The sequence below is a fragment of the Mesoplodon densirostris genome, chromosome 19 (genome assembly GCF_025265405.1).
Source record: "Mesoplodon densirostris isolate mMesDen1 chromosome 19, mMesDen1 primary haplotype, whole genome shotgun sequence".
Lineage (NCBI taxonomy): Eukaryota > Metazoa > Chordata > Mammalia > Artiodactyla > Ziphiidae > Mesoplodon > Mesoplodon densirostris.
In genome coordinates, this window is record NC_082679.1 from 9,768,461 (window position 1) to 9,780,119 (window position 11,659).

The following is an 11,659-nucleotide window of genomic DNA, read 5'->3' on the forward strand; positions in this document are numbered from 1 at the left end:
ATCACTTTGTTTCCCAATCATGTTTTCTTTTTTTTTTTTTCTTCCCAATCGTATTTTCTACAGAGTTCAAGAGACAGCAGGCTCACTATAGAAACCGCAGCAAACACTGGGAAACAAAAAATGAAATGAAAACAATCATCTGTAATTCCACTGCCCAGAGATGATCATTGTTAACTTTTAGCTCTGTTTCATGATCCTAAATGCGCATGCGTGTGTATAGAGAAAAAAGTGAGGCATCGTATATATATTGGTAGATACACATATACGTACAAAATGGGAATCATTCTATAAAATGCTCTAGATCTGTATTTTAAGTGACCAATAAGGAGTCTTGGAGGAGAAGGTGTCAGACCCCCTTGGCCAGGTGAGGGTGGATTTATGAGCCCTTCTCATTTATGAGCAGCCGTTTCCGAGGGAAGGGTGTTCTTGTAAAGGGCACGGCATGTGCAAAGACCTGGTGGCCACAGGGAATGGTCGGAGTGGCTGGAGCAGGGCAGGGGTGGGGCAAGATGAGCTGGCGATGGCAGATTTGTGCAGGACCTCAGGACCCCTGAGAGCCCTGAGCAGCTGTGTGAGTTTTTCCTGCGTGTTTGCTTTGTTAGTTTTGTTTACTGAAGCGCATTCAGGACAGCAGTGTGGGCAGGAGTGGTGAAGGATCCAGGGAGGAGCTAAGGCTCCCAGGGACTGGACACCACCCAGAGATGGTCAGAAAGGCACCAGGACCAGCACCAAGATAGGCAGGTGGAAGAGCTGCAGCCCAGCCACGGAGGGGACAGGGGAGACATGCCCACCTCCACCTTCTCCTGTCCCCCTCGCCTTTTTAAAAAAATTTATTTTATTTATTTATTTTTGGCTATGTTGGATCTTTGTTGCTGCGAGCGGGCTTTCTCTAGTTGCGGCAAGCGGGGGCTACTCTTCGTTGCGGTGCGCAGGTTTCTCATTGCAGTGGCTTCTCTTTTTGTGAAGCACGGGCTCTAGGTGCGTGGGCTTCAGTAGTTGTGGCTCGCGGGCTTCAGTAGTTGTGGCTCACGGGCTCTAGAGCACAGGCTCAGTAGTTGTGGCGCACAGGCTTAGTTGCTCTGCGGCATGTGGGATCTTCCTGGACCAGGGCTTGAACCCGTGTCCCCTGCATTGGCAGGCGGATTCTTAACCACTGTGCCACCAGGGAAGTCCACCTGTCCCCTCCTCTCTTGAGGGTACCGCCCAAAGTCGTGCCCACCAGAAACAGAGGATAGGCACTCAGCTTCCTGGGAGCAGAGAAGGGCAGGCAAGTGTAGAGAGGGGGTCTGGGAGCAGAGGGAAGTATCACAGCCCCAGCGTTCCCCAGCTTTCCAGGGGAGCATGAGACCAGGACACCCAACACCAACCAATCACGTGCAGTTACCTCGTGTGATCTTGCAGTTTGGGAGCTAAGGTCCTGGGCTTGGTGAGTCACACTTAAAGCATCGGGTTGGTTCCAAGACTTCTATCTCCCTTCCCAAGTGTGACTCAGATGGCAACAACCCCCGGGACGGCAGGTGGATGGGCTTCCCTGCAACGTGGAATACTGCATGTGACTGCGAGTTAGTGCACGATTCCCACAGGGCGGGTGGGATGCATGCTCCTGGGAGAAGTTCACTTTTGGCTCCATAGAGTTTCCACTTCCTAGAAAGGAGATTGCTCTTGTTCTTTGCTGTTCTGTAACATCTGTTCATAAAGTGTAATCAGCCAGTAGGAAAAGAAGAAAGTCCCACATTTCTAACCAGTTAATAGTACGATTTGCTTTTCATCAAAACCAGATCAGAGTGTGTGCCCATCAATATCAGGCTTGTTCCATCAAGGACGTCTTTGCATGAGAACACACACAAATCTCATCACCAGTCTTCATTTTATTCTCTAAACTACAGAGAAGAGAAAACTAAACACCCAGGTCACCACCAGCCCAAGTTCAGAGACAGGGCTTCCCCTGATCTTGGAAGTGTCTGTGGGACCCTTGAGGCGGGCAGCAGGCCTCAGTGCGGTGCAGTGGCCCTCCGGTGATTTCCACCTGGTTGTGACTTCCAGCAACCAGGATCTGAGCCTCTTTTTCACCCCCACGCCTGCCTACATTTGGAGTCGGCCACTCTTGTGAGACACCCAGGAGACTTCCTATCACACACATGTGGGCATCTGGGACCTGGAGCAGGGGAGGGGCTCAGAGGAGAGCAGAACACGTCAGGGGCTGCCCCTGACGTCACTTCTGGAACAGTGGGAAGGGACTTTGAAAGCCCCAGCTCCCCTCTGTGTGGATGAGATGTTCTTGTGCATACCCTTCACCTGGTGACAGGGAGACTGGGAGAGAGCAGGACCCTTGTTTGAGGTCACACGGCGGGAAGCTGGAACGCAGCTAAGTCAATGGCACAGACACCCTGTCCGGTAGCAGACAAGCCCCTCCACGGAGGGCAGAGCTCCCGGGAAGGAAGGAGAGAGAAAAGGGTCTCTGTGACCCCCAGAGCAGAAAGGGAAGCCACTGGCGGGGCCAGGACCTACCTAGAGTTTTCTGGGTGTATGTCCTGCAGTCTTCAACCTCTGACTTTTCTGGGTTCATGGGGATGACCATGAACTTCCCCAGGTGGGCAGCACCTCTGCGTGAGGCGGTGGAAAGGGTAGAAGTTTCTGCAGCAGCTCCACTTCCGGTGCTGGGGGTCCAGCGTCACACTGCCACAGAGCCGCCACGGCTCCTTTCTCACCACCAGCACCTCACCTGGGGCCAGACACGGCTCAGCAGGAGGGCCTGGGCGGAGGGCCTCTGCCTGCGCCCTTCTCCCGTCCCTTATCCCCCTCGCATCCATTCATTTTGTTTTTTCTCAACTTGCAGGATGTTAGTTCCCCGAGCAGGGATTGAACCCAGGACCTTGGCAGTGAAAGCGTAGAGTCCTAACCACCGGACCGCCAAGGAATTCCCTTTTCCCTTTTTTTTTTTTTTCTTAAATACCTTTATTAAGATAGAATTCACATATCATACAATTCACCCATTTAAAGCATACAATTCAGTGGTTTTTAGTATATTTGCAGGGTTGTGCAATCAGCACCACAATCAATTTTAGAACATGTCCATCACCCTAAAAGGAAACCCCGTGTCCATTATCACTTGCTCCCCATTTCCTCCGACCTCCCCACACCCCTCAGCCCTGGGCAGCCACCAGTCTACTTACTGTCTCTATAGATTTGCCTATTCCGGACATTGACCTCCCCATTTTCCGTTTCCACCAGCAGCGTATAAGAGTTCTTATTTCCCCACATCCTTGCCAACCCGTGTTATCTGACTCTCTGATTATCCCATTCCCTAGTGAGTGGGGAGTCGTATCTCCTTGTGGCTCTGATTTGCATTTCCCTGCATCCATTCATCCTTTACCCAGCATTGATGTCCAACGTCCCATCCGCCTCTGTCCCTAGAGCAGTCGTGACCCCTCTCCTCTGGCTGCCTCCTTCTCATCCGCCTTCTTCCTGGCCCAGGGGCGTGGGTTCTGTGCTGAGCTCTCCAGCCCTCAGTGGGCTCCTGCCCTTGTGCGCAGGGTTACCAACTGCTCACCTTGGGCGCCCAGGTCACAACCAAAGAAGTACACTTAGCTGGTTCTAGGGCTGCAACTAACGTCACTGAAGTTGCTTAGGCAAGTAGAGAAGAGAAGAGGCGCCTGGTCAGGGTTTAAGCCCCGTTCTCCCCCTCAGGCAGTTAACTTCACCCCTCTGAGCCACACTTTTCCCATCTTTAAAATGGGATTGTCTGCTTCATGGGGTTGTCACCCAGAGTGAAAGTGGCTGTCAGGTAGTGGGGTTGAAATAAGGGATAATAGAAATGCTTCGCCAGCTGGGCCTGTGGTAGGATGGGACTCTTTATTTATTTATTTATTTTTGGCCGTGCTGCGTGGCTTGTGGGATCTTAATTCCCCAACCAGGGATCGAACCCTGACCCTCAGCAGTGAAAGCACCGAGTCCTAACCTCCAGGGACCTCCAGGGAGTTGCTGGGACCGGACTCCTGACTTTGGATCTTGTCTCGGCTGATCACTCCCCTTCTCCCTCCCAGCCCAGCAGATGCCCCATTTCTCCTCCCTCCCTACCCCCCTGCACCCATATTCAGCGCAAGGGGCTGGCATGGGAGATCCACACAGACGACCCCAGAACCCGGGGGTGGGAAGTGGGTCAGAATTCCACACTCAGGTTGGCATTTCAGCTGATGCGGAGCACGGAGGTGGAAGCTGAGCCCCTCGCTGCTGCCCAGCCACCCCAGAGGGGTCAGACTTCCCTGTCCCCCGCACCCGTGCTCACCTTTAGAGGGATGGGGCCATCCGTGCAGCAGTGGGAACAGCACGAGGAAGAGAGCTACAGGGGAGAGAGACGTGAGGGTCGGGGAGCTGGGCCGGAGGAGGAGGATGGTGGGGACAGGCCTGTACCTGAAAAGATAAGGAGTCCGGATTCCCCTCTGACACTGGTACTGGGCCCTGGCCTGCGTCTGGAGGCCCCTGGTTGGCACATGTTATGGAGGCCAACAGCACCTGGGGAAGACAGCTTCTGTCTTCTGACCTCTGCCCTGCAAAGTCAATCACCAATGAGCTCCAGATGCAAGTAACTCCCTTGGTAATAAAGCATATATGTAAGCGTTACCACAATTCCTAACACAACCCTTCAAAGTCATTCATAAATTCCTAAAGGATGGGTGTATCTTTGTTATGCTAATGGGATGACTGAGACCGAGCCAGTCACCAGAAAGACCTAGACATAAGGTATAGATATAAGATATAGAGGGTTGTGATTTTGTTTTTATTTTATTGAAATATTGTTAATTTACAATGTTGTGTTAGTTTCAGGTGTACAGCAAAGTGATTCCGTTATATATATATATATTTTTTTTTCAGATTCTTTTCCATTATAGGTTATTACAAGATATTGAGTAGAGTTCCCTGTGCTATACAGTAGATCCTTGTTGTTTACCTATTATATATATATTAGTGTGTATATGTGAACCCCAAACTCCTAATTTATCTCTGCCCCCTGCCCCAAGAGGGTTGTGATTTGATTTGATTTGATTTAAATAAATAAATTTATTAGTTGCGGTATGTGGGGTTTTTAGTTGCAGCACATAGACTTCTTAGTTGCAGCATACATGCAGGATCTAGTTCCCCGACCAGGGATCAAACCCGGGTCCCCCTGTATTGGGAGTGCAGAGCCCTAGCTACTGGACCACCAGGGAAGTCCCAGGTTGTGATTTGAAACTAGCTATACTGGGAGCTCTGGAGATTGAGTTCAGTCACTTGGCCGAAGATTTCATCGCTTTTGATGAAACCGAGTGCTTTCTGGGTGGCAACGTGAGTCCTGTTCTGATTGCTCTTCTGATACAGGGAGAGAGCCAAGGAAGCTCTGTGTTCCCTCCTAGACCTCACCCTCTGTACATCTTTTATAATAAAACTGTAATTGTAAGTATAACATTTTCAGGGGGTTCTGTGAGCCATTCTAGCCAGTTATTGAATCTGAGAGAATTGTGGGAGCCCTGAATTTGCAGCCAGTGAGTCAGAAGTGAACATGGCCTGGGAAGCCCACTTGTGGCTGATGTCTGGAGTGTGGGCAGTCTCGTGGGACTGAGCCCTTCCTTTTTATGTATTAATAATACTCCACTGTATAAATATACCAGATTTTGTTATCCATTCACAAATTGATGGACTTTGGGGTTGTTTCCACTTTTTGGCTGTTGTGAATAACGCTGATGTGGACATGTGTGCAACTGGCCGTTGTTTTGGATACAGTTATTCTAGTGGGTGTGAAATGGAATCTCATTGTGGTTTTGATTGGTATTTCTCTGCTGACTTTTTTTTTTTTTTTTTTTTGGCTGCGCCATGTGGCTTGTGGGAATCTTAGTTCCCCGACCAAGGATTGAACCAGGTCCCCCTGCAGTGGAAGAACCTAGTTCTAACTACTGGACTGCCAGGGAATTCCCAGCTATTGTTGAGTTTTAAGAGCTCTTTATATGTTCTGCAACAAGTCCTTTATCAGATATATGATTTGCAAATATTTTCTCCTAGTCTGTGGCTTGCCTTCTCACTTTCTTAATCTTATAAAATTCCTTTTTATTTAACAACTTTTTCTGAGGTATGACTTACATGCATAAACTGTACTTATTTTAAGGGTTCACTTTGATGGGTTTTATCACAGGTATTTGCCATGAAACCACCACCATAGTTAAAAGTATTTCCTTCACCCCCCAAATTTCCTTGTGTTCCTTTACAGTCCATCTCTCCTGCCATACCTGACCTCAGGGAAGCACTGACCTGATTTCTATCACTGTGCATTCATCAAAATCCTTTTTTTTTCCAAATGGCCAAAAAATAGAATTGTTATTCTTTTTGAACTAATTTTTTACTTTTAATTGTGAAATATTGCAGACATAGAGAAAATACTATAACAAACACCCATGTACCTACCACTTAGAATTAATAGATATTAACATTTTGCCCTATTTGTTTAGAGTTTTTTTACCTTTTTTAGGGACTAAAGCTAATAAGCCTCACCCCATTCTCACTCCTTCCTCCTTCATCTGTCCTGAAGTTGCTGAGTATTATTCCATGTGAGACTTTATACTTTTCCTGAATATATATGTGTGTCCATAGTGCACGTTCTTGTTTTTATCACGCTGTTTGTATCTTTTGGACCTTGTATTTCTTCTCGTTATGTTTGGGAGATTTTTCTGTGTTGAAATATATAAAGCTCATTCCTTCTTTTAATTTTTTCCTTTGCAAATCATGAGATTTATTAGTAGTGAAATATTTCAGAAGTGTTGGTAAGTTGGCAAAAGCATGCCTGGGGATATAAGACACTGCTAGGGAAGCAAACGAGTAATTTCACCATTTTTGCTTTGTTTTGTTTTAACTACTGTGCTTGGCAAGCATAGCTTCATTTATAGATTGTGACATAAAATCCTCCTCAATTTCAGGCTGAGATTCCCTTTTGAGCCTTTACCTTTAAGAAACTGTCTAGATTTATAGAGGTAATTGACATATGGAATTTGAATATTTTTTAAAATTGTGGTTAAAATCATATAATAAAATTATATTATAAAACACTCTCTTAACTGCTCATCAAATTTTGGTTTTTAAACAAAAAGGAATGTGGGGAATTCCCTGGCCGTCCATTGGTTTAGACTCCGCGCTTCCACTGCAGGGGGCATGGGTTCGATCCCTGGTTGGGGAACTAAGATCCCGCAGGCCCCGCAGCGCAGCCAAAAAATATATATAAATTTTTAAACATTTAAAAATTTAAAAAAAGAAAGGAATGTGCTTTCATTGTGTCTTTGAGTCCCTTTAACACAGGCCATAGTCGTGCCCGTCCCCCTCCCATTTTGAGTGGGGGCCTGGACTTTCTCAGTCCTGGATTCTGAATCCATTTTGCCTTTTAACAGACCCTCAGGGAAAATAGAGAGTTCAAGGTTCCATCACGACCCTGCTTCCTGCACCCAGGCAGGAGCCTGGGGGGCATGATAAGACTAGGGCTCCTTTTGGGAGGGGCCAGTGTAATTTACCAACAGGAAGAGGGTTAAATAGACAGTCAAGACACCTTGAAGTTAGATGTCTCAGGCTCATCTGACAGGTGGCTAAGGCCAAGTCTGGCTGCCCGTGGGCAACAGGGAGGAAACAGACTGAGCAAGGGCATGGCACCAGACAGTGGCATTTCTCTGGGCCTCACCAGATACTGCAAGTGAAACTCACTTGGAAGAGATCAGGAAGGTGGCTGGACAACTCTCGTTCATTTGGGTCATGAAAACTTTTTTTGGCTGCATTGGGTCTTTGTTGCTGCATTCAGGCTTTCTCTAGTTGCAGCGAGCAGGGGGTATTCTTCGTTGCGGTGCGTGGGCTGCTCATTGTGGTGGCTTCTTTTGTTGCAGAGCACGGGCTCTAGGGCACAGGCTCAGTAGTTGTGGCGCTCGGGCTTAGTTGCTGCGCAGCATGTGGGATCTTCCTGACCAGGGCTCAAACCCGTGTCCCCTGCGTTGGCAGGCGGATGCTTAACCACTGCGCCACCAGGGAAGCCCTGGGTTATGAAAACTTTTAACTGGATTACAATATACCTAAAGCAAAGTGTACAAATCCTAAGTGTATAGTTTGATAAACTCACAGAAAGAACAGGAAGCAGAATATAACCAGCCCCCCAGAAACCCTACCATGCCCCGCTTCTAGTCACTATGCCTCCCAAGGGTAACCACCATCCTGACTTGTAACCCTGTGGATTGAGTTTGCCTCTTTGGGGACTTTATATAAATGGAATCACACAGCGTGTATGCTTGTGTGGCCTCTTTCACTCAACATTGTCTGTGAGATTTATTCAGCTTTTTGTACGTTGCTGTGGTTCATTTGTTCTCATTGCTGTTGGGTGTTTCACTGTGTGCATCCTTTTTTACCAGTCCTTCTATGGGTGGGCATTTGGGTGGTCTAGAGTCTTTTTTTCATAGCATTGAGGTGAACATGCAGGGACATGTCTTTCAGAGAACATGTGACAGGTTTCTGTGGGTGTCCACCCAGGAGCGGAATTGCTGGCTCATAGAGCACTGAATGCTAAATTTAGGAGTCGCTGCCAACCAGCTGCCAGAGTGGGTGTCCTCAATTACCTCCTCCGAGTCTGAGTGTGATACATCTTTGGCAGCACTTAGGATGTGTGGGTTTTTCATTTCAGCCATTCTGGTGTGTGTGTAGTGCTTTCTCTTTGTGATTTTAATTAATATTTTCCTGACATGTAATGAAAAGACCGCATCTTTTCACATGTCTAGTGGCCATTTAGATTTTATCCTCTTAGGTGATTCAAGTCCTTCTCTATTGGCTGGTCTGCCAATAGAAGTGGTTAACCTCTTAGTGGTTAGGATTCCAGGCTTTCAATGCTGCGGCCGGGGTTCAATCCCTGGTGTGGGAATTGAGATCCCACAAGCCGCGCTGTGCAGCCCCCCCAAAAATAGTCCTCCTATTCCTTTGAGGAATAGGAGAACTAAAGCTGGAGGTGGAAAGATGGACTTCTGTCTTGCAATTTACCCCCTTCTATGTAGTCTAAATGATTCCCCCCATGTGCACGTTATTCTTCTAACTTAAAGGAAGAAAACCTAATTAGGTCGGCCTGGTTGCTGTGGAGGATGGTTGGAAGGGGTCAAGTATAAATGTTTTCAGAAATTCATCCCTTAATGAGCCCAAGGAACCTTATTTTTCCCATCAATTCATGTATCAGTGGATGAATATTAATTATTACTGCAGTGAATCAGGTTTCAACATCAACTCTAGGCTTATGTGCATTTACATGTGATCACAATGCTAAATCTTGTTCACATGAGTAAGTGATTAGACAAGGAAGGAGTTGGCGTTAAAGCAGGCGCTCCAGCCCTGAGCTCCATCCAAAGCCCCAAACCCCACAGTGGACACACGTCAGGACAGAGCGCAGCACCGTCGGCTCCACCTTCGCGGGGAGGGAAGGAGTCTGGCAGGTGGGTTGTGGGAGGGGCAGAAGGAGCAAGCTTTACACCCGCCCGGGACTTCTGACCGCTCCCACCCCCTCCCAGAGATTGCGGCCCCCACTCTGGACCTCCCCTCCAGGGCAGCAATTCTCATCCCCAGCCGATCACCAGAATCTTCTGGACGTTTTCAAAAGATGCCCTCAGGGCCACCCCTGGCCAGATAACTAACTGGGTATTCCGCGTGCGAGGCCCCGCGCGGGTTTGGTTAAGGGGCCCATTCCCCGCTGGCGCCCGCGATTCTGGCTGCCGTGTCGGCATTGCTCCGACCCGGACACCGAGGCATCGAGGGGCGGGGCTTGCATTCCCCAGCAAAGATCCCCGACCCCTGTCTTCCCCCGCAGTGTACCACTGGGCCGAGATGCGAGCCAAGATGCGCCTCATGGGCTTCAGTGCTGAAGCCGTCAAGCCGCTGAGCGAGGAGGCGGCCGCCGAGCTGGGCGCCGAGCTGCTGGGCGAGGCCACCGTCTTCCTCGTGGGTGGCGGCTGCCTGGTGCTGGAGTACTGGCGCCACCAGGCGTATCAGCGTCGCAAGGAGGGGGAGCAGTGCGCCGCCTGGGACGCGATGCGGGACGAGGTGGGCCGCCTGGCGCTGGCGCTGAAGGCCCTGCAGGCGCAGGTGCAGGCGGCGCCGCCGCGGGGCGCCCTGGAGGAGCTGCAGGCGCAGATACAAGAGGTGCGCGCCCAGCTCTGCGCCCCGGACCCGCCGCCCGCGCCCCAGGCAGAGCCCACGCCCGCGGAGTAGGGGGCCGCAGGGCCCTGGTCTCAGACGTGACTGATGCCTGGGCTGCCATGTCTGTCCCCACTGTCCCTTCTTGAACCGGCCCAGCTAATACCACCAGATCCCTTTAGAGGCAGAAGGGATCTTGGACTGGGGCTGATCCAACCAGGCTTCTGGTCACCTCCCTACTAACATGCCCAGTGAGGGGTACCTTCCACTGGGACACCCCCATCCACCGGTGGAACGTTCCAGCCCGACCCCCATCCCCCCACCGCATCCACTGGTTTAGCACTTTGGAATGGAAAAAAGCAGTGTCTTCCACTGGACCCCACCCATCCACCAATAGGCGGGCCAGCAGGGCACATGGACCATCTAATTTTGTCACTCACAGCTCCAACTTACCTGAGGAGTGGTCCTTTCCCTGGGACCCTCATCCATTACACCAGGACACCTCTTCCCACTTCTTCACTGGTACCGACCATTGTAGTGAAAATACAGAAACCTCCGATGGACTTCCCCACGCCCTGACCTTCCATCTACCTCACTCTTCTGGGGGGGCAGGGAATAGGATGGATCTTGGTGTGCATTAGCTCCAGTGAGTCTCCCTGTGGCTCCTCTAGTCCACCACTGGTGCCTTGACTGGGTTCCTCCCCTCTTTAAGTGGATCATTCCAACAGGTCCTCCCTCCACCCTTTCCTCCATCCAAATCTCCTCTTCAGAGTGCTCAGGGATTCCCCCTTCTTGCCTTTGAACTGGACACCCAGTGTCCACCCCAGTCCTTCATGCAAAGGCTTCCTCCAGTGGGACCACCTGCCCCCTCAGCCCTGAAGTTCACCACCTCCAACCAAATGGAATAATGCCACCCGGTAGTGTTAAGTGTTACCTACCTCACCTACCCCCTGCCAACCCATTGAACCATTAAAGGGGATGTGTTATGAGCTCTGTTATTTCTGAATTCTATTTTTTTTTAGACTGTAAATGTTGTATAATTTAAGGAGCTCTGGGGGAAAGTCATCTTGAGAATGTGTCTGAGAACCATGATGTACATCTGCAAAATGGGTGGCAGGCTCACTAAAATTAGAAGCTGGGAGGGTTCTGGTGGGAAGGGGCCAGTGTCATCCTTTGAGCCCTTTCCCAGACGGGGAAACTGAGGCCCAGGGGAAGCAAAGGGTCTTGTCCAAGGGCACACGGTCAGTGAGGGACTGCCCCTGGCTTTCTCTAGGGTGGTGAAGTGGTTGGGGCAGGGTGGGAAGCTGCCTGGTGAGGGGCACAGAGAGGAACGGAGGCAGGAAGGCTGAGAGGGGCCAGAGGCCGCCCCAGCTGCAGGAGTGTGAGGGCAGGTTCAGGTGGGAAGAAGGAAGGTGAGGGGAAGGCAGATTACTGGGGGAGGGAGGGACACGCCCCCATCCTCGTGAGAGCAGCCCTTCCAATCACTCCAGAAATC

General features: G+C 50.0%; 1 protein-coding gene across 1 annotated transcript in view; it reads left to right on the forward strand.

The window, feature by feature from the left end:
* The window catches only part of OPA3 (outer mitochondrial membrane lipid metabolism regulator OPA3), a 49,491-nt gene extending 38,388 nt beyond the window's left edge, over nucleotides 1-11,103 (forward strand). Inside the window, exon 2 of the mRNA XM_060084131.1 lies at nucleotides 9,839-11,103. Coding sequence (XP_059940114.1) covers nucleotides 9,839-10,239 — 401 coding nt within the window. The 3' untranslated portion in view covers nucleotides 10,240-11,103. The remainder of the gene's footprint in view (nucleotides 1-9,838) is intronic.
* The last annotated feature ends 556 nt before the right edge of the window (nucleotides 11,104-11,659 follow it).